Consider the following 27,610-nt stretch of genomic DNA (forward strand, 5'->3'; position numbering starts at 1 on the left):
GTCTCTGTCTCTCTCTCTCTCTTCCTCTCTCCCTCTCTGTTTCTCTCTCTCTCCCCCTCCCTCCCTCCCTCTCCATGGGATTGAGGGGAGCATGTGGTGAGGATGTCAGTGTCTGTCTCACTGTTTACACTGAGTTAATACTGATTCTCTCCATTAATCTGAGCAAAAGCACATCCACTCCACCACTCAGCATGCTCATGCGAGTGTGTTCGTGTGCAAGCGTGCAAAGGTGTGTGTCGGGCGCGTGCGCGTGCCTCGTACAAGATCGTGTCCGAAGAAAAGGAAAGCAAGTGTTTGCAGTCTTCTCCCTGAGATCGATGTAGAGATGCTTTATGTTGTGCTGTCTGCTCTAATGACATGTCTGTAAATTAGCTCCAGAATGGCTCTCCGGTCCAAGCATGAAATATAACGGCATCACTGTAAATTACAGACAGAATGGCCAAGAAGTGGGGTGGTCTGAAATCTACTGACAGTCTGTAAATCACAGGCAGAATGGCTGTGGACGGCTTTGGTGTCCTCATTGTGAGGACTTGGCTCCTTGTCTACGCCAGTCTTCTCATCTACATTCGTCTGAACGTGTGTGTGTGTGTGTGTGTGTGAGTGTGTGTCTCCCCTCCCTCTCACTCTCCCTCGCCTCAGCAAAGACTAGCCGCAGGCACGGAGTTGGTAATAGCTTTTCTGACAGCAATACACCAATATTTACCGAGACCGACACCCATCCACACCCCCATCACACAAACACAGGCACACACACAAACACACACTTAATTAACATGCTGTGAGGGAGGGGATGGCACACATAAAACACGCTCACACACACGCTGGCAAACACATTGTTTCTCACTTGCCTACATAATGGCTTTCGCACTTCTTTGCTGTGTGTCACAAAGGAAGGGAAAAAGACAAACACACAAACTACCTGCCATTGTTTCCAGGGCAGGATCGTTTTTATTTCAACTTGAAACAAATCCATATTATTCTCGTCACTTCTGTTTGAGCATGTGCTTTAAGTTCACATCTATCATATTTTGGGTTGTGCTTGGCTATTCTACTCACGTCTGTGCTGTTCCTGTGTGTCTGGCTTTTCATGTAAATTGCGCTAGACTCCTGTGACCTGGTGTGTGAAATTCTCGTATTTTCTTGTCATTAGCGAAAGCTAGAAGATGGTGGCCACTCCAAAGCCACAGCACAGAAGGCTGGGTTAGCGATCCCAGAAAGGAGGCCAACACGACGTGTGGGCAGGGGCAGGGACATGTGAGAGATGAGAGAGGGAGAGGAGGAGAGATGACGCTGAGAGGGGGATGGATGGCTGTGAAAAATAACGTCGCCTGTGCAATTGTGGGTGTGCCAGCACTCGATAGTATAACAGTATTAATGTGTGGGGGTCCGCTGTGCACGTGTGCGAACTTGTGATGGTGTGCACGTGTGTGTGTGTGTGTGTCTGTGTGTGTGTAATAGAATCTGAGACCTTGGGCCGGTATCCTTGGAGGTCACTAGAGGTGCCCATGGAAAGTGGCCGTTGGCTCCAGCTATTGTTTGTTATTTGTTGGCCTTCTGGTAGCCTTCTGTGATTTGGATTTTGTGATTTGGATATTTTGGCTGATAGGAGTTCCTCTTCCCCCACTGTCTCTCCCTCTTTCAACTACCATTTACAGAGCTTCTACCTCACAGACTCACACAAACACTGTCACGTTTTAATAAAAAAATAAAAACGTTGTCAAAACAGACTGCTGTACTTAATATTCCGACTGCAGTGCTCTGTGCTCGAGATGTCAGGTACCGTAATGAGTTTGGAATGCAACAGAAACACAAGTGTGTCTTGTATCTGCCCCGTTTAATGTCAAATCCGCGTGAATGATCACAGCTTGGGCGGGGCGGCGAGTAAGACACTTGGAAGAAAGCACTGCTTCCTGGGAGATGCTGTTCCCTAACCGTAACTAACTAAACCCCCACTTTTTATACCCCCCCTTCACTACCCCTCCATCTGTCTCTCTGCTCTCCCTCTCCCTCCTACCCTTGCCTTGTTCATCCCTCCTTCTACCTTCCGTACCCCCCCCTCCCCCCACCCAGCTCGGGAAGAGTACGTGGCCACCTTCAAGGGCTCCGAGTACTTCTGCTACGACCTGTCGCCCAGCCCCATCCAGAGCAGCAGCGATGAGATCACGCTCTCCTTCAAGACGCTGCAGAGGAACGGCCTGATGCTGCACACGGGCAAGTCTGCCGACTACGTCAACCTGGCGCTGAAGAACGGTGCCGTGTCGCTGGTCATCAACCTGGGCTCCGGGGCCTTCGAGGCGCTGGTGGAGCCCGTTAACGGGAAGTTCAACGACAACGCCTGGCACGACGTCAAGGTCACACGAAACCTGAGACAGGTAACCAGGCAACGGCGGGATAGGTGGAGAGAGGGACGGCAGAGTGATGAAGGCTCGAGTTAGAGAGTTAGATTCTATGGAAGGATACCATTGTCTGTTTGTAGCAATCAAAAATCTGCTCATTAAAAAGGAAAGCCTTGAAAGGTAAACGTACATCTCAATCAAAAAGTATATAATTCAGAGCTAAACCTTTATATTCCAATCAAAAAAACGAATGTTGTGACAACATTGCAGCCCCCCTTTGTCAAGAGTCAATCTAAAAACCCAAGTTGCAAGCGGAGAAACATGTATTGCAAGCAAAGACAACAAAAAAAAGAAACTCACTGCACAAATACTGAACGAGAGAAAGCAGAACAAATCCTCTGACAGCACAGCATGAGTCACACAGCAGGACCCAATGGGGGTGGCAATGCAGTCACAACTTTAATCATTTGATTGCAATATTAAACATTAATTTCTCAATATTTACTTGTTCATTGAGACACGTTTTGCTTTCAAAGATTTGATTTTTCTTTGCGAAAAAGTTATGTCCGCAAAATGTAAATGTTTGATTACGACAAAAAGACACAAAACTACTTCCATAGATCCAGAGCCAGAGGACAGATAATATAATTGTAGAAATGCAGATTCTAGAAACTAGAAACCAAATTAGATCCCTGAGTAGCTGATGAAACAGAGCGTGTTGACCAGAACAGAGAGCACACTGCAGCAGAGACAGTAAGAGAGTGATTGGGCAAGAGTCCTTCACTGCTAGACCAGAGTATGAGTTTGAGTGAGGGAGCCAGGGTGTGAGTCAGAGACTTAGAGCTAATCCCAGTCCGCTGCTAAGACGAACTGTGAAGTGGCAGTCCAGCTCTGACGTTGACAGTATAGAGATGGCTGTTGGGTCCGCTTCCCTTTCAACGTCTAGTAGATGAGGAGAACCAATATGCTAGCGTGTGGCTGTGTGTCGAAACTCACAGTGTGTGTAGCTACTCTTGAGTGTGTGCGCGTGTGTTTGCTGGTGTACCTGCGCGTGTGTGTGTGCTGGTGTGTGTCTGGGTGTGCTGGTGTGTGTCTGTGTGTGTGTGTGCTGGTGTGTGTGTGTGTGCTGGTGCGTGTGTGTGCTTGTGTGTGTCTGTGTGTGTGTGCGTGCTGGTGTGTGTGTGCGTGCTGGTGTGTGTGCGTGCTGGTGCGTGTGTGTGCTTGTGTGTGTCTGTGTGTGTGTACGTGCTGGTGTGTGTGCGTGCTGGTGTGTGTGTGTGCTGGCGTGTGTCTGTGTGTGTGTGTGTCTGTGTGTGTGTACGTGCTGGTGTGTGTGTGTGCTGGTGTGTGTCTGTGTGTGTGCGTGCTGGTGTGTGTGTGTGCTGGTGTGTGTGTGTGCTGGTGTGTGTCTGTGTGTGTGCGTGCTGGTGTGTGTCTGTGTGTGTGTGTGCTGGTGTGTGTGTTCTGGGGTCTGGGCGAAGCTCTGTGAGTGCTGGGATCTAGTCTCCTCTCCTGTTTGCTTGTCTGTACTAACTGGACTAACTTTACTAACCTGCTACAGACACTAACCTTCATCCATGGAATGTCTCATCCTACTAACCTGTGCCCTTCTCCTAGCAAACTACTCCTATCTACTAACCTCGCCAGAGGCCTTCTAGCTTTTCCTTTCCCTTCCCAGAAGTTGTTCTGTTCACAGTTTTTGCTTTCCTTTCTCCCCCTCTCCTACAAAGCACTCAGGCATTGGACACGCTATGGTAAACAAACTCCATTGTTCGGTAGATATCATTCTAATTGTTTCTTAGTTTGGGTTTGCCCCGTGTCTCTTTTCTTTCTGAGCCGTATAGAGATCAAAACTAAAAACAAAAAAAAGGATAAATGCGGTTGGTACTCTTTTAAGCTTAACAACCCCCCCGCCCCTCCTCCCTGCCAACCTTCTTTATTTCGTTTTCCCCCCTCCTTTTTTGCCGTTCACCACATCACTCCGTGATTGACATGTAGGTGTCTCCTGATTGGCTCATCCCTCCCACCTGCACGCGATTGGCCACACCTTCCCCCCTGCATGGCCTGCCCTGATATCCTTGCCTCTCTCTGATCGGTCCGTCAAACGAATAGAGATGCTGCTCTTCCCTTCTTCTTTTGCCCTTCCCCCGTGTCCTCCTCTCTGGCTGCATGCTCTCTCCATGGTGCTTCCCAGCCTCATCTTATCCTCCCCTTTGATCGTTCTCCTTCGTGTTTTTCTCTGTGCCTGCCAGGGACTGCATGCTTGCAGAGGAGCAGGCTGCATGCGTGTGTGGAATGAGACCCAAAGCTAACCCATCTAACACTATGTATGTCAATGTGCGTGTGCGTGTGCGTGTGTATCTCACCTCATTCAGATCTGCTGATCTTACTAACAACCCCCGTCGCCCCCCTGCTCTACTCAGCCCTTACACAACCACTAACACTGTCATTAACACCCACCCTAACACCACACCAGCACCATCCTCACCTCTAACACCACATACCACTAACCCTAACGTTAACACCATTACCAACTCTACACAGCCTGGCCTAACCCTACTAACACTGCTACTGGGTTGACCAGTAGTAGGCTATCACTAACAAGCCAAGTATGCTCAACCTCTATGGAGGCCCTACTAACACCTGCCTGTTTGGGCATGCTACTAACACTAACTACCCTTAGTAAAGGGTACTGTTGAGTGGGCTAGATGCTAACTCTACGTCCACAAGGTAGACCATAGAGTAAACTAGCTGTTGATATTCTACATCCAACACTAAGCAGACCATTGAGCGGGCTAGCTGTTTTTGCTACGCCATGTCCACCATTAGTAAGCTTAGGCTAGAATGGGCTAGCTTCTAACGCTATAGCCAGTACAAAGAACACCATTGTGTCGGCTAGCAACTACTACTACAATACCACTTTTGGCAGGGTTAACTGATAATGCTATGACTAATAGAGAATGCTATGACTACCACAAGGTAGGCAATAGGTTGGGCTAGCTGCTAATGCTACGACCACCACAAGGTAGACCATAGGGTAGGTTAGCTGCTAATGCTGCAACCACCACAAGGAGACCATAGGGTGGGCTAGCTGCTAATGCTATACCCACCACAAGGTAGACCATTGGGTATGTTAGCTGCTAATGCTACAACCACCACAAGGTAGACCATAGGGTAGGTTAGCAGTTAATGCTGCAACCACCACAAGGAGACCATAGGGTGAGCTAGCTACTAATGCTAAACCCACAAAAGGTAGGCCGTAGGGTGGGCTAGCTGCTAATGCTATGTCTACCACAAGGTAGACCATAGGGTGGGCTAGCTACTAATGCTACACCCACCAAAGGGTAGGCCGTAGGGTGGGCTAGTTGCTAATGCTATGCCCACCACAAGGTACACCATAGGGTGGGCTAGCTACTAATGCTACACCCACCAAAAGGTAGGCCGCAGGGTGTGATAGCTGCTAATGCTATGCCCACCACAAGGTAGATCTTAATATTATTGTGGGCTACTGTAGCAGTGTATTTAGTTAAATTGCTATAATACTACATTCATCACAGCAAACTGAAGATTTGTTTACAGTGGCCTATTGTAGCAGTTTAGGCTTCCAACTGCAGTATTGTTGACTGGGTTCAGTCCAAACCAACAAACTCCAATTCTGTAGATATAAATCTAGCCTTCACTTTTCTGCAACTGCTGGCAAACATTAGTGGAATTGCTGTTCCACTGCATCTGCAGATAAAGACGAGGACAGTGCGATAAGCCTTACAATGGCAAACTCTATGGTATTACCCAATAACATATAGCATATGCAACTCAAGTTTCCAGGCTAGTCAACACCTTCACCTCCCATATAAAGGCAACAGTTTAACACACTTTCCGGTCACAATACACAAAAACACCAGTCCAGATGACCAAAACTCCAACCAATACCCACCATCTCCCCTGACCAGGCCCTGCCAGTAGGGGGCTAATTCGGCAGCCTAGCGCTTAGCGCTGCGTTTGGTGTGAGTATATAGCGTGTCCTTTCCCTGTGCTTTGTTGTGTAGGTGACTATCTCAGTGGACGGGATCCTGACCACCACAGGCTACACCCAGGAGGACTACACCATGCTGGGCTCTGACGACTTCTTCTACGTGGGGGGCAGCCCCAGCACGGCCGACCTGCCTGGATCCCCCGTCAGCAACAACTTCATGGGCTGCCTCAAAGAGGTGGGGGCCACACACACACACAATGACATGCAAAAATTGCGACACATAATCACACATGATGCTTGAGCATGCACAATCCAAAAACACAGACGAGCATTCTGAGTTTGCCTGAACAGGTGAAGTCACACGCTCAAACACACAAATAGAGATATACACCCACATTATCTGAGGGTCGATGTGAAAATGTGAAAACCCACACATTGGCAGACACACACTAGCACACAACCCTTCCCCAACATCAGAGAGAATCGGTGATGAGTGTGGTTGGGGGAGAAGACTCACAGTTAAGCGCTAACATGCTAATTAGCTACGCCACAGAGAGAATCTATCCATCCGCTCTGCTCAAAATGGGCCACAGCACCGCAACACACACATTTACAAATATAAACACACACACACGTTTACTAATTCAAACACAGACACACACACACACACAGAGGCATAAACAAACAAACAAACAAACAAACAAACAAACTGACAGATGATGTGCCAAACAGAGAGATATCTGTATCAAGGGTGGAAGTGTGCATGTGTGTGTGTTTGGTTCATTAAGACTGATAGCTTTTAAACGAGCCTGCTGCTGTCACTGCTAACACATTTACATATTTAATATGCTGATATGATAATCCATGTGAGCAAATGAAGATGTATGCAGCAAATCACGTGCATGAGTGATTGTGCCTGCACAACCTTTCATGCGCTCAGACACACAAACACACACACAGATGCACACACAGACAGACACACATCCAACTGTGAATATAAAAGGAAGGGCCATTTGATGTGCGTGTGTGCGTGTGTGCGTGCGTGTGCGTGTGCGTGTGCGTGTGTAGCATAGATGTGTTGGGGTCACAGATGGGATTGTGGTGTATTAAAATTAGACCCTGTGTGTGAGATAGTGTGCAGACATCAAAATGCTGCTGATAGACCGAGCTGAAACAAGAGAACACTGAGGGCCTCATGTACGTACAGTCGCAAACGTAGCGTTTTTAGCGCCATGGCCAACCCGCAGATTGCGCACGCTGTGAAACTTCAGTTTACGTCGTATTTAAGAAACTTGCAGGTCATCAGGTAAGCAGCGCCTTTCTCCGCCCAATTTATCGTACATTGCGAGCATTTAAAAGCGCAATTGAATATGCCTCCTTCTCTCTTCCTATCATGGATCAGCCACCAACACAAATATTTGAATGTAGAGAGGAGTTTAACAACTGCTGGAAATGGAATGTGAACGCTGACTCGGAGATTCGATGTAATTCTTCCAGTTTCTGTATTATTGCATGGCTGCTTAAACTGCAACGTATAATGATTTCGTGTTTACACCCACTTCAGGCGTATTTGTTTCGCATTTTGCGCGTAAAAGCATGGCGAGGTATGTACAAACATGCCGCAATGAGGTAAAAGCCCAGACTGCCTGTCGCAGGCTGTCCGTGTCATGCATGTGTATTCACGGTAGGTTCTGGTGAAAGTGTGAGTTTCCAATAAAGAGATGGGAGGGAGTGCTTGAAGTGTGCCTAATTATGTATTTTGCGGTATGTACCAAAACCGTCCGTGAAAGCGCACCTCTATTTTGCGGTGAAAATTCTGTGGCTCTCAAAACCAGGTGTAAACCAGAATGCGGGTTGCTAAACCAGAAAAGTGCTGTTTACCCGATGAACTGCAGGTTTGGTAAATACGACGTAAACTTAAGTATCACAGCGTGCGCTTTCTGCGGGTTACCATGGCGCTGATAACGCTACGTTTACAAATGTACATACATGAGGGCCTGTGTGTTAGAGTCAGAACACTGTGTGTTAGAGTCAGAACACTGTGTGTTAGAGTCAGAACACTGTGTGTTAGAGTCAGAACACTGTGTTTTAGAGTCAGAACACTGTTTGTTAGAGTCAGACCCATGGAGAGAAACAGAGGCAACGTCATGAAAAGAGGGACGTCTAGAGACAGAAATAGAGAATGTGTGTGTGAGAGAAAAATGGGTCGTTTTTCTATCGAATCTAAGAGGCCAAAACACTTGAAATCAAATGAATGGAGTTGTGGGGCTGCATCTTAGTGGTCTGAAGTGGCCTCCTCCTCTATGCTTCTCCAGTCTCTCTCGCCTCTACCAATCTCGGGAAGAACAAAACAATTTGAATAATGTTAGAATGGAAGGCAGATTCTGAAACCTACATGAGTCTTAGCTTTTCCCTTGGCAGGTCTGGAGATCACAGAACAGGAACATCTGACGTTGGACTTATCAAATGAATTCATATGGTTACTACAGTTTTCGATGACTTCTTTTTAATAATTAAGCTAGTACATTTTCAAAGTGCATCCTAAAAAGGTTGGAACAGGACCTTATGGTCAACAGAACATCAATGCACTGTAAAGATCAGGGCTTGAGCTAGGGAAAGAAAAACGTTTCTGTTTGCACCCTGACCCCTGAAACCTACGTGCTAAACCGCAAATCCTGAATCCTAACCCCAAAGGTGGTGTACAAGAACAATGACGTTCGCTTGGAGCTCTCTCGACTGGCCAAGGTTGGGGATCCTAAGATGAAGGTGAGAACACGCTGGTTCCTCCTGGCTCAACTGACACCTCTTACCCAAACAGAGAAAACCTGTTCATTCCTGTTCATGTACAACCCGACAGTATGTTCCGCCATAACCAATTAGTTAGCATAGGAAATGCAGTCTGTCAAGTCCCACAAATAGCCTCAAAAAACAGATGATCTGATCACAGACATGGTAACAACTCACCCATGTGCTGCAGGTGAGCGGAGTGGTGGCGTTCAAATGCGAGAGCGTGGCCACTTTGGACCCAGTGACCTTCGACACACCCGAGTCCTTCGTGGCACTGAGCAAGTGGACCGCCAAGAAGGCAGGCTCTATCTCCTTCGACTTCAGAACCACCGAGCCCAATGGCCTCATGCTGTTCAGCCACGGAAAACCACGGCAACAGCAACGCAAGGATCCCCGCACGCCACCCACACTGAAGGTGAGACCGCACGGTCACTGAAGGCACTCTGAAATGACACGCACACATATGCATGAACCAATGTGTTGACCCACGTTTGTCAACGGTATTGACTTTACACAGTTGGGAACATTACAGTTACATTTAGTCATTTAGCAGACGCTCTTATCCAGAGCGACTTACAGTAAGTACAGGGACATTCCCCCGAGGCAAGTAGGGCAAAGTGCCTTGCCCAATGACACAACGTCATTTGGCACGGCGGGGAATCAATCCGGCAACCTTCTGATTACAAGCCCGACTCCCTCACCGCTCAGCCATCTGACATAAGTGTGCTGTTTGGGTCCACCTACGATTGGATTTGTGTTTAAAATGGACAAAGCTGATTCAGCAGGAGACTCTGAGGGGTGCACTAGTCAGTCAGAAATACCGCTGTCATGTTATGTTTAAGACCAAGAAGTCAAATACTTGTTAGACAGACAAAAAAAACACAAATGTGGTGTGCCGTGTGCTGATAATAATACACGGAGCAGGTGAATTCTACCCTGAGGCAAAGCCTAATTTGTTAACTAGTCCTTTTTTTTATCTGGTTGCCAGGAGTAGCGGAGGTGAATTGGTAAAGTGTCCACCCACGCAGGGGCGGATCTAACGGGGTGGCATGGGGTGGCAACTGCCACCCTAAAAATAGCCTTGCCACCCCAGCTGCCACCCCAGTTGGCAGCTTTGAAAACAAAGAAAAGTTGTGTCTTATCTGACATTTGCGAGAGTGAATTTCTAGCATCCCACTGCAAGTGAATGCAGCACTACACCACTCAAACCCCCCTACCCACTCGTACATCTATACAAGTCTAACGTAAACGTTACTGTATCAGTTTCAGGGTTGACAGACTTCCTTTGATTGCTATCACAGACCTAGGCTACTACCTACACTGGTGGAAATGGTCTCTGTATACAGGTTAAACATTTAGAAAAGAATGCAGACATAATACGAGTTGAAAAGCTTATTAAAATTTTGCCTCAGACCAATGCATTCTGTTTGAAATTCCGCGGTTTTTCGTAAAACGTAATTTGCTCGCGAATTTTGGGCCTGCTAATATCCCACTGCAAGTGAATGCAGTACTAGACGACTCCAACCACCCTCCCCACTGCGCCGACTGAGACCGAGGTGAAATCAGTTTTATATTCGAGATTCAACAGACATTCATATTTGTACCTGTGTTCAGGCTCCGTATCATATTTAGGGACCGGGGTAAAAGAGTAGACAGCCTGAATGCCGAAATAATCTAGCAGCCATTTGAATACACACCATTTTCAGTGTTTCTTCAAAATTTTCGTCAAAATGGACCATACAAACCTCAAACTTGTGGCACATTCTTCTACTACTAGCCGGCCAAGTTGTCCAAACTTTGGTTTGATGATACAGTTTATTATGGATTAGCAAATAAATCTATGAAAACACTTTTGAAATTTGTGTTCAGTGTTTCCTCCATATCTTTGATTTAAGGCTTTAATAATGTGCCATAATAATGTAGCCTTATGTTTTTGAGTTAAAATGTCTTAATTTGGGGGCATTCCAAATAAATATTAATTCCAAATAAACATTGATTAATATGACTGCGATTAAATCAGCATATATACTTCTGCCACGGGGGTGCCACCCCTCAAAATCTCCTGCCACCCTCTTGCCACCCCATGAATATTTTTCTAGATCTGCCCCTGCACCCACACTAGCAAGAAGCTAGCTTTTCGGTGGCGTAGCTGGTTAGTAGTCACTCTTGTAGGGCAGAGAGCCTGAGCTCGAAGCCCAGAGTGGGTAAAAGGACAAGCAGCGTGACTATCCCTGTTACACAGGCACGATCAAATCATGATCATAATTCCTGGTCAGCAAGTGATGCCATCCAATCATTTATACGTGTTTGAAACAGACATTTTTATGGAAAGGACCCACAACATTTTCTTCCAGTGAATAGACGAGAGGTGACTCGAGGTGCTGGTAAAGTAAGTCTGCAGAAACTAAAAGTCTTGAAAGTCAACCTTTAGATATAGCCATTTACAAAGGTATCAGTTGTAAACTTGCAATTCATCAAAACACATTTTCAGCAAACGTTATGCTAGGCAGTTTTCTGAAGAATACATCTTACATTTATTTACATTATTTGAGCATACAGTCACTTTCATAAGACTATTCCAACACAGATACTACTAGATGAGATAAACAGTGTTGAGTGACAATACTTGCATAGTAGTTTGAATCAGCTTGTTTCAATGTGTTTTCTTCATTAAATAAATTCTGGTTAGCTAAGAAGAAACACAAGAAGTAAAAGTGAATACTTTATTTTCTGGAGTATTTTAAATTTCACTGATGATCCATGTAGGTTTGCAGTAATATTTATCTTCATGTGTGATTGATGCCGTACACTTGTCAGTATCAATAAATCCCTGCAGTTGAAGCCTGCCCCCTGACTTTGATGGATAAAATTGACAGATTCATTCATCTGCAGCAAGTTAGATCATTGTATAAATAAATACATATGGAAATAAATTAATTAGTAGACTAAATAAATAAATAAATATACAATTGAATTAAAACATTTGTAAATATATGAATATATATATATACACACAATATATATATAAAGTTATCAATGCACAAATACATTTAACATTTGTACATTTAGTGTCTTGTTTAACTTGTGATTTATTTATGTATGGTGTCAATTCAAATTATATAATTATACATTTATTTAAACATTTTTATAATATAATTAGATATGTGTTCATGCATATAATTACATAATTATTGATTAATTATTTATATATTTAGTTTTGTCCCTTAAAAACCTCCATAGTTACACAGACATGACCTGACATGGAATTGTGACAAGGAAACGCTCTGAGCTTTTACACTTCAGGATCCTAGGTGAAACCTCCTGATCCAGGATAGGTGAAACACCTGATCCAGGACAGGTGAAACCTCCTGATCCAGGACAGGTGAAACCTCCTGATCCAGGACAGGTGAAACTCCTGATCCAGGACAGGTGAAACACCTGATCCAGGACAGGTGAAACCTCCTGATCCAGGACAGGTGAAACACCTGATCCAGGACAGGTGAAACCTCCTGATCCAGGACAGGTGAAACACCTGATCAAGGACAGGTGAAACACCTGATCCAGGACAGGTGAAACACCTGATCCAGGACAGGTGAAACACCTGATCCAGGACAGGTGAAACCTCCTGATCCAGGACAGGTGAAACCTCCTGATCCAGGACAGGTGAAACTCCTGATCCAGGACAGGTGAAACACCTGATCCAGGACAGGTGAAACCTCCTGATCCAGGACAGGTGAAACACCTGATCCAGGACAGGTGAAACACCTGATCCAGGACAGGTGAAACCTCCTGATCCAGGACAGGTGAAACACCTGATCAAGGACAGGTGAAACACCTGATCCAGGACAGGTGAAACACCTGATCCAGGACAGGTGAAACCTCCTGATCCAGGACAGGTGAAACCTCCTGATCCAGGACAGGTGAAACCTCCTGATCCAGGACAGGTGAAACTCCTGATCCAGGACAGGTGAAACACCTGATCCAGGACAGGTGAAACCTCCTGATCCAGGACAGGTGAAACACCTGATCCAGGACAGGTGAAACACCTGATCCAGGACAGGTGAAACCTCCTGATCCAGGACAGGTGAAACACCTGATCAAGGACAGGTGAAACACCTGATCCAGGACAGGTGAAACACCTGATCCAGGACAGGTGAAACCTCCTTATCCAGGACAGGTGAAACCTCCTGATCCTGGACAGGTGAAACCTCCTGATCCAGGACAGGTGAAACCCCCTGATCCAGGATCAGAATCGAATATTCACTCAGGCCAGGGTTTAGAACGCAGGATTATCTTTCCCTCCTCAGCCTCCTGGTTGGGTTCTGTCTTTCTACAAGTGGCAAGGATAGATATTGTAGCTTTCTGTCACTTATGTTATTTTAGTTATTAGATATGACTTTGCATATTAGACATAGCAGTTTACACATATAATTAACAAACATTTATTTTTAAATTGACAATTTAGAACCCACAAGATTTAAGTTAGCCTGATAAGGAACTGTCGAGAGGACTTTGCACCAAGAATTCCAATGTCCTGTACTTATACTCAAATGACAACTGCATTTGAAACTTGTGTTGGGTTTCCCAGGCAGAAAGTATTTTACGTACCGCCAAAGATGACGTGTCTGTACTCGCTAATAAACCCTCAGGATCAACTACTGAGTCATCCTGCCTAAACCCCCCAACGTGGTGTTTACGTTGCTGTTGGGGTTGCTGTCGGCCATGTTGCAGGTGGACTTCTTTGCCATCGAGATGCTGGACGGCCACCTGTACCTGCTGCTGGACATGGGCTCAGGCACCACCAAGACCAGGGCCATCGACAAGAAGGTCAACGACGGAGAGTGGTACCATGTGGACTTCCAGAGGGACGGACGATCAGGTAGCTCTGGACCCCAGCAACGAGGACGGGGGGGCTGGGGAACCAATGGTCCTCATGAATAGAGTTATGAGGATGATAATTATCAGGACTATGAGGAGGATGTTGTGTGAGAAAAGCCCACTTTTGTGGTGATTTGAACTTTTTAAATCTCCTTAGGAACTGAAGTGACTCCAGCATCCTCAGAACACAGTCATTATTATCTCTAAAAGGAGAATATGATTACTCAGAGTGATGTCCCACATTCCTTCCTACATTCTTACTGGCCTTAGTTAGTTGGTTACAGTACATGGTTGGTTAGATCTTTAATATACTTACCAAATATTTACAAAAATATTCTTATAACCATTCAAACTAATTGATATATGAAAAAAGGAATACATTTAGCTCATATATAAGTATTGTACACAATCAAGTTCCAGTCCGTGTGAAAGAAGTATTTTAAATGAACGCACTGTACAGAAACATGTCACATAAATGAAAGGACCTCACAGTCAGAAAGTGAATGTAATGTAAAATGCCTGAAGTATCTTATGATACAATGGAAGCTTGAAAAAAACCATTTGACATCATGGTGGAGATTAAAAAAAGTATTATGTATAATTACTATTTACCCTTTTACATTACAATTCTTTGATAACTGTTTCCCCTTGTTTTGAAAAAAGAAAAATATGTTTTACATTGCTTCCTTTAAAGCTAGGATAGGTCTTTGAAAAGCACTTATTGTCATGTTTTCTTAAATAAACTTCACTTATTGATAGCAATCAATAAATCAAATGGTCTCACAATAAAACTAAATATCTGTGGCCATCCCAGGACTGTAATAAGCACTGTAATAAGCACAACCAATCATTGTGTTTGGACCGAAAGCAATGATTGGACAGGCTACTTGCCTGTGTAGTTAAATGTTCTCTTCCAAATGTCCTGCATTTGTGTGTGTGTGTTCAGGAACCATCTCGGTGAACTCTGTGCGTACGGCCTACACTGCTCCTGGAGACAGTGAGATCCTGGACCTGGACGACACCTTGTACCTGGGGGGGCTGCCTGAGGACCGGGCCGGACTCATATTCCCCACTGAGGTGTGTGTGTGTGTGTGTGTGTGTGTGTGTGTGTGTGTGTGTGTGTCTTCGCAGGTGTCTAATGCGTATAACATCTGAGAATATATTAATGTGTTAGAAAATAAAACCAATGAGTGGATATTCATGTGAGAAGATGTGTGTTTGTAAATACCAACAAAACATAACAATAATATGTGTGTGTGTGTGTGTGTGTGTGTGTGTAGGTGTGGACGGCGCTGCTGAACTACGGCTACGTGGGCTGTGTGCGGGACCTGTTTGTGGACGGGCAGAGTAAAGACATCCGGAGGCTGGCTGAGGCCCAGCGGGCCGTGGGGGTGAAGCCCTCCTGCTCCAGGGAGGCTCCCAAGCAGTGCCTGTCCAACCCCTGCCAGCACAGCGCCATCTGCAGGGAGGGCTGGAACCGTTACGTCTGCGACTGCTCCGGCACTGGCTACCTGGGGCGATCCTGCGAGAGAGGTGAGGGGGGGGTAGAGGTGGTCCTGTGAGAGAGGTGAGGGAGGGGGGGTAGAGAGGGGTGAAGGTGGGGGGGGGGGGGGAACATGGAGGAAAGACAGAAGGAGGATGGAGGGAAGAATAGGTAGAGCCGGGGGTGGACGACGCAAATGTTATTAGTTGTGTTTATTGTCCTACTTGAGGCCCAGAACTCATGCTCTACCAGGAGATTCAATATTAAGGATAAGAACAATTATTTTGCTCTGTGATAGTTAATGGTATTGCTGCTAGATATACAGTTTACATACTGCAAATGAGAGGCACTGAGACACTCATACATACCAACATAAAGACTTCAGATGTGTGAGGATGCCTTTGTATGATATACATCTGAAGTGTATGTTGTGTGTGTGTGTAGGGGTCGCTAACTGGTAGTTCAGTGAATTAAAGGGAGACCAGATGGAGAAACAGATGGAGGGAGTGATTGGCCATGTTTACGCCTTCTACCTGCGGTTTCACTCTTTCTCTCTTCCTGTCTTTCTATCTCTCTCTTTCTATCTTTTCCCCTTCTATAATAAACTAAAATGGCCAACCGTCTAACTCAGCGTTCTTTAGTAAAAATCTGTCACAAGGACATATCTCAGCAAAAACATTCTTGGTAAGCTTCTCTCTCTCTCTCTCTCTCTCTCTCTCTCTCTCTCTCTCTCTCTCTCTCTCTCTCTCTCTCTCTCTCTCTCTCCATCTACCTACATACATCACTCTCTCTCCCCCTTTCTCTCCATCTACCTACCTACAGCTCTCTCTCTCCTCCTATCCACCTATAGTACTCTCTCCTCCTCACTCTCCCCTTTCTACCCCCTTCCTCCCCCCTCCTCCTCTGTGAGGTAGTGAGTCAGGTGCTAAGATGGAGTCAGCAGCCTTCTTTAAGTTTAGGATTGTGTATGTATGTATGTATGAGCATGTGTGTGTTATCTGTGATATAACAGGCCAGCCACCATTTATTTCTTCCAGTTAATGAGGTTTAATTTGCATTTTAGCCAAGAGGTCTCTCTGCTTTTCCTCTTTAGCTGTCTCACCATCCTTTTTCTACATCTCTCCCCTTCCGTCTCTCTTCCCCACTTTCTCTCTCCCTCTCTATTTCTCTCTGTCTCTCTATCTGCCGCGCTCCCTGTTTTCCCTCCTCGCTCTCTCGCTTTACTGAACACTCCTCTGTTGTTTCTTAAATACACTCCCTTCTGCCATTGCACGCACACACGCACGCACACACGCACACATTCACACATTCACACACTCCACCTCGCTCTCTCGCTCTCTCGCTCTCTCTCTCCGAGCTCATCAGTATGCATGAGGCCTCCCTCTCTTCCTGGTCTCTTGTTTTCACCAGGGCCCCAACAGTCTCCCACGGAAACAGAGATGGAGTGGGCGGAGAGAGAGCAGGCAGGAGAGGGAGGGAGGGTGGGCACGGCGGAGGGAGAGAGAGCAGGGAAAGGAGAGTGAAGAAGACAGTGTCCGAGGGGAAGGGAGAGGAGCTGCCAAGAAGAGGGAGAGTGGAAAGGTGGAGGGCGGGGCGGGGCAGAGAGCGGTGGAGAGAGGGAAGAAGGAAAAGAGAGATGGTGGGAGGGTGAGAGAAGCGAGAATGTGTCTAGCTCTGAATGTAATTGGCCAATAAAAGGTCTGTTGGCAGTAGTAAACAGATCTGGCCAGGGATTGGCCATGCAGAGAGAAGGGGACAGAGGTAATGAACAAGACCATAAATGATTGGATGATAAACTCTAACTGGAAATCACCTAAATATGTCACGTCTGACACCAGAGTCTGCTACAGATACCGATCTACCTCTCCCTCTATCTCACTCTCTCTTTCCGTCTATCTTTCACTCTCGCTCGCTCTCATTTTATTTCTCCCTCTTTCACTACTTAACTCAAACAGTTTTTTCACTGTCTGTCTGTCTGTCCGTCTGTCTGTCTGTCTGTTTGCATCCCCCTTGTTCTGTCTCTAGATGCTACCATCCTGTCCTATGACGGCAGTAAGTTTATGAAGGTGCAGTTGCCCGTGGCGATGCACACAGAGGCGGAGGATGTGTCGCTACGGTTTCGATCCCAGAGGGCCTATGGAGTTCTCATGGCAACCACCTCACGAAATTCGGCAGACACACTTCGCCTGGAGCTGGACGGAGGACGCGTTCGACTCACTGTCAACCTAGGTAAACACACACACACACCCATACACACACAAACACACACACACTCATACACACATGCACACATGCACACACTCATACACACACATACGCACACACTCTTACAGACACATATAGTCACGCACGCAGACACACATAGGGTCCAACCCACATTCACATGTACCCAAATACAGTCCAAACAGTACATACATATAGATGCATCATCTGCATACCTCATACTTACTGATTACAATACACAGCTAGTCTGATGATCACACACATTAGTGTTCCTGTTCTGTCTGTCTGTATGTCTGTCTCTCTATCTGTTTGTCTGTCTGTCTGTCTGTCTGTTGAACAGAGGGTCAAGCCAGAGACTGCATTCTCTGCTCACTCCCAGAAGACCTGTGCATCTCTCTCTCTCTCTTTTCTCTCTCTCTCTCCTTTTCTCTCTCTCTCTCTCTCTCTTTTCTCTCTCTCTCTCTCTCTCTCTCTCTCTCTCTCTCTCTCTCCATCTCTCTCTCCCTCCCTCCCTCTCTTTCTCTCTCCACTGCTCTCTATATCTATCTATCTCTCTCTCTCCCTCCGTCTCTCTTTCTCTCTCTCTCTTATGCAGGGTGCACACGTAGGTCTCTGGTGGTCTGCAGCCGCGTTTCTGCTGTGGTTGACGCCACATGACACACCAAGGCATCATGGGATACCCCAGCTCCCATGAGCCTCTGCTCCACAGTGGGCTAGATTTGCTGCTGTGAGTCTTTCTGACAAAATGATGGGATGTGTTTTTTGCTGTCTTCAGACAGACAGACACACCCACCTCAGTCTCCTGATGATTATGATTGGTTACTGAGACTGTCATTTAGACCAGAGCAGCCAATGACAAGACACTCGCGCTGAGACCTTGCACTCTCCTTCAGCTAATTATGAGGCGTTGCCTCTCTAAAAGGTCCACCAATCCCTTCCGCAGATTTTTCAACTGTAATACCCTATTGGTTGAGGCCAAATTGGCAGTTGCCCTGGTTGGCATATGATCTATGAACCTCCCCTACTTTGCTGACTGGAGTTAAGGGAGAGTGTTTTCTCAGCGTGTGTGCAGGAGGTGTGTCAGTGTGTGTGTCCCCAGTGCGTGGAGTGTGTATTTGTGCAGTGTTAACCCTCTGCTCTGCTCTCCCTCCAGACTGTATCAGGATTAACTGTACTGCCAGTAAGTCACACTCCATCTCACCTAAACTCTTGCAGCGTGTGTGTGTGTGTGTGTGTGTGTGAATGTGGGTGTGTGGGTGTGTGGGTGAGTGAGCGTGGGTTTTCTGTGGGTGTGTTTTTGTCTCTCTGCCTCCATGTGAATGTCTGACATTTAGTTTTTTTGGTCCATGTCAGAATATATGCTTGTGCGCAGTTGTGTGTGTGTGTGTTTGTGTATCTGAGTGTGTGTGTGTGTGTGTCAGCGTGTGTCTACTTTGTTATTCTGCAGGGCTGGGGTTATTTTGCTGAGAGCCAGGGTTTTCCTCGTCGGCCATTTTAGTGAGTGAAATAGAAGCAGGAAGAGAGGAAGGAGGGAGGAGGGGGAGACAGGGAGCGAGCGAGAGTGTTGCTGAGGAAAAGGGATGAAGGGATGTGAGAGGGATGGGAGGAGTAAAGAGAGGAGAGGAGCGAGGGATGTGTGAGAGGTGGGGAATATCCATGCAGAGATTGGCTGAGCCACTACTCGGGACAGCTGGGTAATTATCTCTCCTTCACACTGGAAACAAAAGAAACTCTTTATCCCGCTCTCTCTCTCTCCCCCTCATCCCTCATCTCCACGTCTATCTGACGCCTTTGTTTGTTTGCGAGTGTGAGAGCGAGGGTGTGTGTGACTGTATGTGTGACGTGAGGGGAGCGAAGGCTCTTCAGAGGTCTAATCCTCTCACGTGGACTTCCTCACGACCACAAAGACTCGTCTCCGTGACGGTGCGGAGGAACCAAAATGGACGACTCCGGTTGCTATAGAAACCCAGCTAGCCGTGCCGCTGTTGCTAACCCTATGAAGAGCAAGCTCAATGAGTGGATCAGCATTCAGGCTCTGTAGGCGAGCGCAAACAATGAATTATACATTTGCTTTTTTTTTTTTTTTATTGCGTTTGGAGACAGGGTTGTGCATAAAGTACACTTCCTGATAGTCAAGCACTATGTGCGAGCAGACATGTGAAGTATTCATGTCACTTTGTGGAATATTTGTGTTCAGAAATTCTTTCGGAAATGGGTCCTTTTCCTCCTGCTGTCCATAGGTTCTACCAATGAATGCAGAGAGGTTCCTGTTGTGTGTGGAGAAGACACGTTTGAAAACAATCTCTTTTATTTCATCCACATCAGTGGACAAAAGCTCTCCGCTTACAGTGACACCTCTCGGCTTTTACTGCTGACCCTAGAGGCCCACCTCCACGTCTGTGTGTGTGTGTGTGTGTGTTCCATGATCTCAGGTTGACATGGATCACTGCTTCATTCTCACATCAGCCCATTCACCCCATCAGTTACACTGTTACAAACACACACTCACACACACACACACACACACACACACACACATGACACGCACACACACACATGTGCTCACACACGTGCACACACACACATACATACTTGTGGGCAGTGATCCATGGTAACAGGATGAGACGCCCATGCCCAAAGCACAGCTGAGTCTACTCAGGGGAGATCTGTGGTCTGAACGCTGAATACACACGTCTCACATACGTACGTACACAAACACACACACACTCACTCCCCCCCCCATTGCTATTGTGAGTTCATTAATTTGTCCTGTTTGTGTTTGTGTGTGTGAGTGTCAATCCTTGACATTTTCCACAGCAGAATAGGCCTGGTTTGTGAGTCTTTGGCCCCCTCATTACTCTGTATAGGTCAGTATTAACAGATGCCCAGCCCCCACTGGTGCCCTGCTGAGGGGGCTCACCCTGGGATGTGAGGATGGACAGGGTGTCTAATATGTGCAGTCAGCCACAGAGAGGGAGAGTGGGGGAAGGAGAGGGATGGAGGGGAAAGGAAAAAGCAAGGAGAGAGGAGGGTAGCGGCGGAGCCGGGGATGAGTGAGGTATGACAGGATGTGCTGCTGCAGTTCAGCACCACGGACAGTTCAGCACCACGGACAGCTCCAGGTCTCTGGCGCCACCGTGTGGTCGGGCTGGGAACACTCATGGGAGCCGCGGGGACGCGTGACTTTACAGAACAGATGGATCTTCCCAGCGTGGGACGGCTCTGAATCACAACGCACGGCAGATTGCATCACATAGCTTTGTGTTGGCTGGTATCATTTGGTGTCTGTGGGTGTGGAAGTGACGTGTTGGCTTTTCTGTGTGTGTGCGCGCGTGTGGAGAGAGTGACTGAGCGAGTGCATATTACAATATGCTGATGTTCCTTCTGCAGTTTCTGGTCCTCCTCCCCTCTGTTTCACTTTCTCTCCATCTCTCTCCATCTTCATTATCTTCCCCTGTCATCCTTTGACTCTCAGTCTGTCACTTTGCCCATCCCTTCTACTCCCACTCTTTTCTCTGCGTCTTTTTTCTCTTTCTCTCTCTTCATATATATCTGTCCCTCATTATGTCTCCCTCTCTTTATACTGAATCTGTTCTATCTCTCTCTCTTCATATATGATATATATAGCACATCTCTCTCTTCATATATGATATATATAGCACATCTCTCTCTTCAAATCTGTCCCTCTCTCTTTTCTCTTTCACTCTCTATCTTCCTGTTTTTGTTCCATCTCTGTCTCTACATGCAGGATCTATAACTCTCTTTCGTCACACCCCTCTCTCTCTCCTTCCCTGCCTCTCTCACTCTGTTCCTCTCTTCTTCCCTCCATCTCTCCCTCTCTCTCTCTCCTTCCCTCCCTCCCTCACTCTGTTCCTCTCTTCTTCCCTCCATCTCTCTCTCTCTCTCTCTCCTTCCCTGCCTCTCTCACTCTGTTCCTCTCTCTCTTTCCATCTTCACCCCCCCATCTCTCCCCCTCTTTCTGCAGTGTCTCTCTCTCTCTCTCTCTCCCCCTGGTCTGTGTGTGTGTGTTAATGGTGCTCTGGGCTGTGTGTAGGTAAGGGACCAGAGACCATCTTTGCGGGGACGGGCCTGAACGATAACGAGTGGCACACTGTGCGTGTCGTCCGACGAGGCAAGAGCCTCAAACTCACCGTCGACGACCTGCAGCCCATTGACGGTAACCATGGAAACATCAACACCCCCCCCCCTTCAGGAAACTCTTTGATCTGCTTTACTCAGAGCGCAGCAACCGTTCAGACTCTTCCCCGTCCAACACTATTCACCTTGATTGAGGCGTGTGCACCGTCTAGTCTAGGAGTTAATCACATCATTTGATCGTTTGATCAGGGGTGTAAAGAGTAGTGAAACATCCTACTCAAGTTAAAGCACCGTTACTTCCAAAAACAAAACTCTCCTAAAAGCGTCTTATTTAAAAGAGTAGCTGTTTATAAGTACTCAGAATAGAGAGTATTTTTTAATACGTGTTCCCCCCCCCCATCATGGTCATTACAAATGCACTTAGCTCCCACATTGTCATTACTGTTCCTTTTAGTGGCAGTCTTTCAGACAGAATCAATAAGCTCTCCTGGGTGGCCTTTGCGTTACACAGATTTCAAGCAAGCTGGCCAAAGCTCATTCCTCTGGCAAGCCATGGGATTAATACAACTAAGTTAAACGTACATTTCTTCAAATTGGAGGCAGAGTTCTTGAATGCAGATATTTCAACTGGCTTTGGAAGGCAGTCACGGTGCCCCTATTGTCCTTCATGTCTTTCAGTTCTAATAGTTGTCACAGTGCGCCCATGGATGTTGTAGTTTTGAAGCATCGTAATATTGTTATCTCCTCTATGACCGCCGTAGCTAACATGGTTGTTTAGGCAGCCGCTTTAAGGAGCTATTTACCCAACATGTTTACCCTACAACCATTTTTTATTACAATAAAGTACAATTTCCCATACAATACAAAACTACTCAATTACAATAACGAGAGCATTTGCAGTTAGCTACTTTACACCCCTGAGTGTATATATATATATATATATACCAGTAATTATTAATAAAATGTATTATAATGTCCAGTTTCTGATCATTTGTTAATATTACACCCCACCATTTGTCTTGAAACCCCCCCCCCCCCCTGTCCTCATGCCCCCCCAGGTCAGATGGCGGGAGACCACACCCAGCTGGAGTTCCACAACGTGGAGACGGGCATCGTCACGGAGAAGCGCTTCATGCCGGCTGTGCCGTCCAACTTCATTGGGCACCTCCAGGGCCTCACCCTCAACGGCATGCCCTACATCGACCTCTGCAAGAACGGGGACATCGACTACTGCGAGCTCAACGCCGTCATCGGCTACAAGAGCATCGTGGCCGACCCCGTGACCTTCCGCTCGCGCTCCAGCTTCGTGACCCTGCCCACGCTGCAGGCCTACTACTCCATGCACCTGTTCCTGCAGTTCAAGACCACCTCACCTGATGGGCTCATCCTCTTCAACCGGGGGGACGGGAATGACTTTATCGTGGTGGAGCTGGTCAAAGGGTGAGGAGACTGCACACACACGCACACACTCTGACACACACTCTCTCTCTGACACACACACTCTCTCTCTGACACACACTCTCTCTCTGACACACACTCTCTGACACACACTCTCTCTCTGATACACACACACTCTTGTAAGCACACACAAAGACATATATTGGATATATGAATACACAAACACACTCACCTAAAGTCTATACATCACTTCACCATGTGTTTAGTTCTTTTCTGTACAATTTGTTAGTATAGTAGTCAAACATCTGTCATCAATTCTCTAAGGAAGCATCTAAGTTCTTCTTTGGGTACCGACAATTATTTCCTTTTAGAAATCATCGTTACACAATTGTATATATAATGTAGATGCACCAGACTCAAAGACCATTTGTTATCCTAGCATTTGATGAATGTATGTCTATCTTAACATTGTTTGTTATTCTTACCTCCCTGAAAGACACACTACACCCAGATACCCAGGAGACTTCCAATGTGGCGGTCATGTTTAGCATGAGGAATGATCTAACCTGTGTCTGTGTGTGTGTGTGTGTGTGTCAGTTACCTGCACTACATCTCTGATCTGGGCAATGGGGCCCACCTCATCAAAGGAAACTCCAACACGCCCCTCAACGACAACCACTGGCACAACGTCCTCATCTCCAGAGACACCAACAACCTGCACACCGTCAAGATCGACACCAAGGTCACCACCCAGACCACCATGGGGGCCAAGAACCTGGACCTGAAGGGTGTGTGAACCGCGCTCTCTCTCTCTCTCTCTCTCTCTCTCTCTCTCTCTCTCTCTCTCTCTCTCTCTCTCTCTCTCTCACACCCTCTGTAAAATGTATCTGCCACATTAGTGTATTAAGCTGTCAAACTAGTCCGGCTCCAACCATTTGATACTTTTCATACCACATTAGGGGCCCTATCTTGCACCCAGCGCAATTGACTTAGTCAACGACGCAAGTGTCAATCCTAGTTTGCACTCGACGCAAAGGCGACTTTTCCCTCCACAGACGCACGTCGAAATGACTTTGCGCTCCCGTGGGCGGTTCAGCGAAAAAGGAGGCGTGTTCCGGTGCAAACGTTCCCTGGTGCTATTTTGCAGTTTCCGAAAAACAATTCCGCCACCGACCGGGAAAAACGTGGTTTAAAGTCAATGGCGTAATATTCTGATGCTATTTTAAGGGCGCAAGCTTGGTCCGTGCGCACTGCTGGCGAGGCCAGGGTCTTCTTTCTGCGAAGCTAAGTTACTTTGTTTTGATTTATGGCGTGTTACATTTCTTCAATGATTATAAAAAGATGTTTATAAGAAATGTCTATGTATGTGAACTTCATTTGTAACAACGGTGGCAATTTCCTCCCATGACTGTTTAACCGAAGCTAATTTGGTTAGGTTTCTTCTCCCATGCCCATCAGAATCAGAATTCGGTTTATTCGCCATGAAGCTTATGTTACACAAATACGCGATTTGCTGTGGTAGGAAGGTGCAAACAATAAACATATGCTGGTATAAATTAAGTACATTACTTAAACTAATTCTAAGAACTAAACCATTTTAAAATATAACAATTTAAAAAACTAAATATATGTAAAAATAAGAATAATAATTTGAATGAGTAACATGAGTGGGCAATTTAGTGCAATGAGAAAACTGCTCTGCCTTTCTCATACAATGTCACTTCTCTATCTTTTACGGCCCTGACGACAACGTCGATCTCCTCGGCTGTGAACCGCTGGCGTGCGCCTGGCAAATCCGCCGTTATAATAGCAATTCGCTATGGAACAAGCGCTGCTCTTAAAGGGAATGTGAGATGATGCTCTGATTGGTTTATTGCACGTTACGCCCAAACCACACCCATTAGTAATGTAGCTACTTCAGACCAACCCTTTCTAGATTTGCGCCAGGCGCAAAGTCATTTATCCCGCCGTCAAAATAACAACCAAGCTGAAGTCACGCCCACAAAGTTACTTGCGCTTTGCGTTTTGATACTTGCGTTTCAGATCGTCAAAATAGGGGGGAAGGTGTGTTAGCGTCCAGAGGATGTGGAAAGATCGGGGTGTTGGGAGGATGTGTCTGGAGGAAGAGCGATGCATTAGAGCAGTCCTGCCCCAAAACCACAATTCAAATAAAGGTCATCAACCAGTCAACCAAGCACATTCATTTATAGAGCAATAGGCAATGTGCATCGCGTGAGTTTGCTTTGTGTAAATGTTCAGATTGTTTGCAACACAAGAGGGTAAGTCACTCGTGTCTACAGTGTTGCCTTGGCTCAGAACCGGATCCTCCTTCATTTACATTTACATTTATTCATTTGGCAGACGCTTTTATCCAAAGCGACTTCCAAGAGAGAGCTTTTCAAAAGAGCATAGGTCACTGATCATAACAACAAGATAGCCCCGAAACATTGTGAGCAGCCAAAACATGAAGCATACATTGTGAAAAACCAAATAAGTGCCAAAGGGAAGAACCATAAGAGCATGCAGTTAAACAAGTTACAATTAAACAACATGAAACTCAAAAAGTGCAAGAGTGTACAGAACCTGTAGAAAAACAAGCAACAGTAAAATAGTTTACAGCGAGTACAAGAATTTAAAACTGTTACAACTAACCAACAAGAGCCATTGTGATCCTGGAGGAAACTAACATCAGGTCCAGCCAAGCATTCCTAAGTACCATTGTACTCCCGGAGCAAGTGTGTCTTGAGCCTTTTCTTGAAGGTGGAGAGACAGTCAGTGTCCCTGATGGAGGTGGGGAGCTGGTTCCACCATTGGGGGGCCAGACAGGAGAAGAGCTTGTGTTGGGACCAGGCACTGGGGGTTCAGTGGAAACACATAATCTTTTATTATTTTTGGGAGACAAATGCATGTCAATCTAGGTCATTTAATCGTATGAATATTTACTTTGACCAAAATGTACAGACATTGGTACAAAATGCGTTGTTTTCATCAAACTCTCACCTTAGGCAATATTTGGAGAATTTGCAAACTTATTCTAAATATGTAGATTAAATGCCCTCCAGACCGTAATTGAGGGATTGATTGAGTGATTGAATTCATGCATTAAAAACAAGTGGTCTCTCAACAAGGATATAGGCTCTGTCTTTCCACAGCAGGCACTCTATATGACAACATCCGGACGTGTCGCTGATAGGACACCAGGTTCATCACACCATACTGTACACAGTTCCTGTCTGAGACAGTACGCATTCAATTAGTCTGCCAACAGCCCGAGCTGGAGTAGAAAGACTGGCTGCATGACGATGCCTTTCTGGACGGGGATCTCTATGTCGGTGAACTTCCATCTCAGCCTCGTGAATTTAGGTTGTTTTAAATCCCTGCATAGTTAGCGTACTAACATATTTTCACACATCGTATTTTGTACTGTTGGACAACTGATTGATTAGAGGTACCAGCCACTTACTCAACTGTGCAATTATTCCACCCACATGGTGAAGCCGGTCTTCCAGATGAATTGAGTGAGCAAGACACCAAATTCATGTCATTTTGCAAGTGTTCCACCAGTGTCTCAGCTGGCACACTGTTTCTGTCTGTTATCCCTCTCCCTGACCCAAACTCTGACCCCAACACGCACTGAGACCAACCCACACATGTAGTTTAGAACATCTAGTAAATAGCAGCTGGACAGCCCATCTTCAATATGGCTCCGTATTGCCCCATGAAACTGTCACTCACGCTGTCCTTGCTCCCATAGGTGACCTTTATGTAGGGGGCGTGGCCAAGGAGATGTACAAGGATTTGCCCAAGCTCGTTCACTCCCGGGAGGGGTTCCAGGGTTGCCTGGCAACAGTGGACCTCAATGGACGTCTTCCTGACCTGTTAGCGGATGCCATAGCAACCACGGGACAGGTGGAGAGAGGCTGTGAAGGTGAGACTCACACACACACACACACTCACACACACACTCTGTACACACACAGCTAAACCAGGACCTGACCTCATGCCACTGCATAACAGGCATTTTTATTATTTTTTTCTTTTTACTTGTTTGTTTGCCCCCATTTTGCTTCCCCCAGCTAGCCACAGTTTCAGACATACCATTTTCTGTCATTCACTCTCTTTTCCTGACTCTTTCTTTATCTCTCTCTCTCTCCCTCTCTATCTATCTAAATGGATTTCACTGGCATCTGTCTGCTTTTACTAACCATCTAACTTATTTTGCTTGTTTTTTTTTTGTTTGGCTGACAAAAGTTGCATTGATGAAAGCTGACTTGAAAGGTAGATCACTCTGTGTGCGCACGTGTGCGTGTGTGAGTGTGTGTGTGTGTGTGTGTGTTTCCTCCCCCACTGTGTCAGTGCTGTGTGGGTCCCAGGGATCCAGGGTCAGGGCTGACCCAGCGCTGACCTGTTCTCTCCTGGTGGCCGTAGTAACCA

General features: G+C 46.3%; 1 protein-coding gene across 1 annotated transcript in view; it reads left to right on the forward strand.

Moving 5' to 3' along the window:
* nrxn1a (neurexin 1a) overlaps nt 1–27,610 on the forward strand; it is a 57,291-nt gene that overhangs the window by 16,290 nt on the left and 13,391 nt on the right. Inside the window, exons 4-16 of the mRNA XM_084670053.1 lie at nt 2,071–2,372; nt 6,383–6,544; nt 9,004–9,075; nt 9,287–9,511; nt 13,828–13,975; nt 14,921–15,051; nt 15,255–15,507; nt 17,483–17,686; nt 18,834–18,860; nt 21,735–21,857; nt 22,837–23,218; nt 23,774–23,964; nt 26,931–27,104. Of these exons, the coding sequence (XP_084526179.1) occupies nt 2,071–2,372; nt 6,383–6,544; nt 9,004–9,075; nt 9,287–9,511; nt 13,828–13,975; nt 14,921–15,051; nt 15,255–15,507; nt 17,483–17,686; nt 18,834–18,860; nt 21,735–21,857; nt 22,837–23,218; nt 23,774–23,964; nt 26,931–27,104 (2,394 nt within the window). The remainder of the gene's footprint in view (nt 1–2,070; nt 2,373–6,382; nt 6,545–9,003; nt 9,076–9,286; nt 9,512–13,827; nt 13,976–14,920; nt 15,052–15,254; nt 15,508–17,482; nt 17,687–18,833; nt 18,861–21,734; nt 21,858–22,836; nt 23,219–23,773; nt 23,965–26,930; nt 27,105–27,610) is intronic.

This window comes from Hypomesus nipponensis, chromosome 13 (genome assembly GCF_054491055.1).
Source record: "Hypomesus nipponensis isolate SF chromosome 13, ASM5449105v1, whole genome shotgun sequence".
NCBI lineage: Eukaryota > Metazoa > Chordata > Actinopteri > Osmeriformes > Osmeridae > Hypomesus > Hypomesus nipponensis.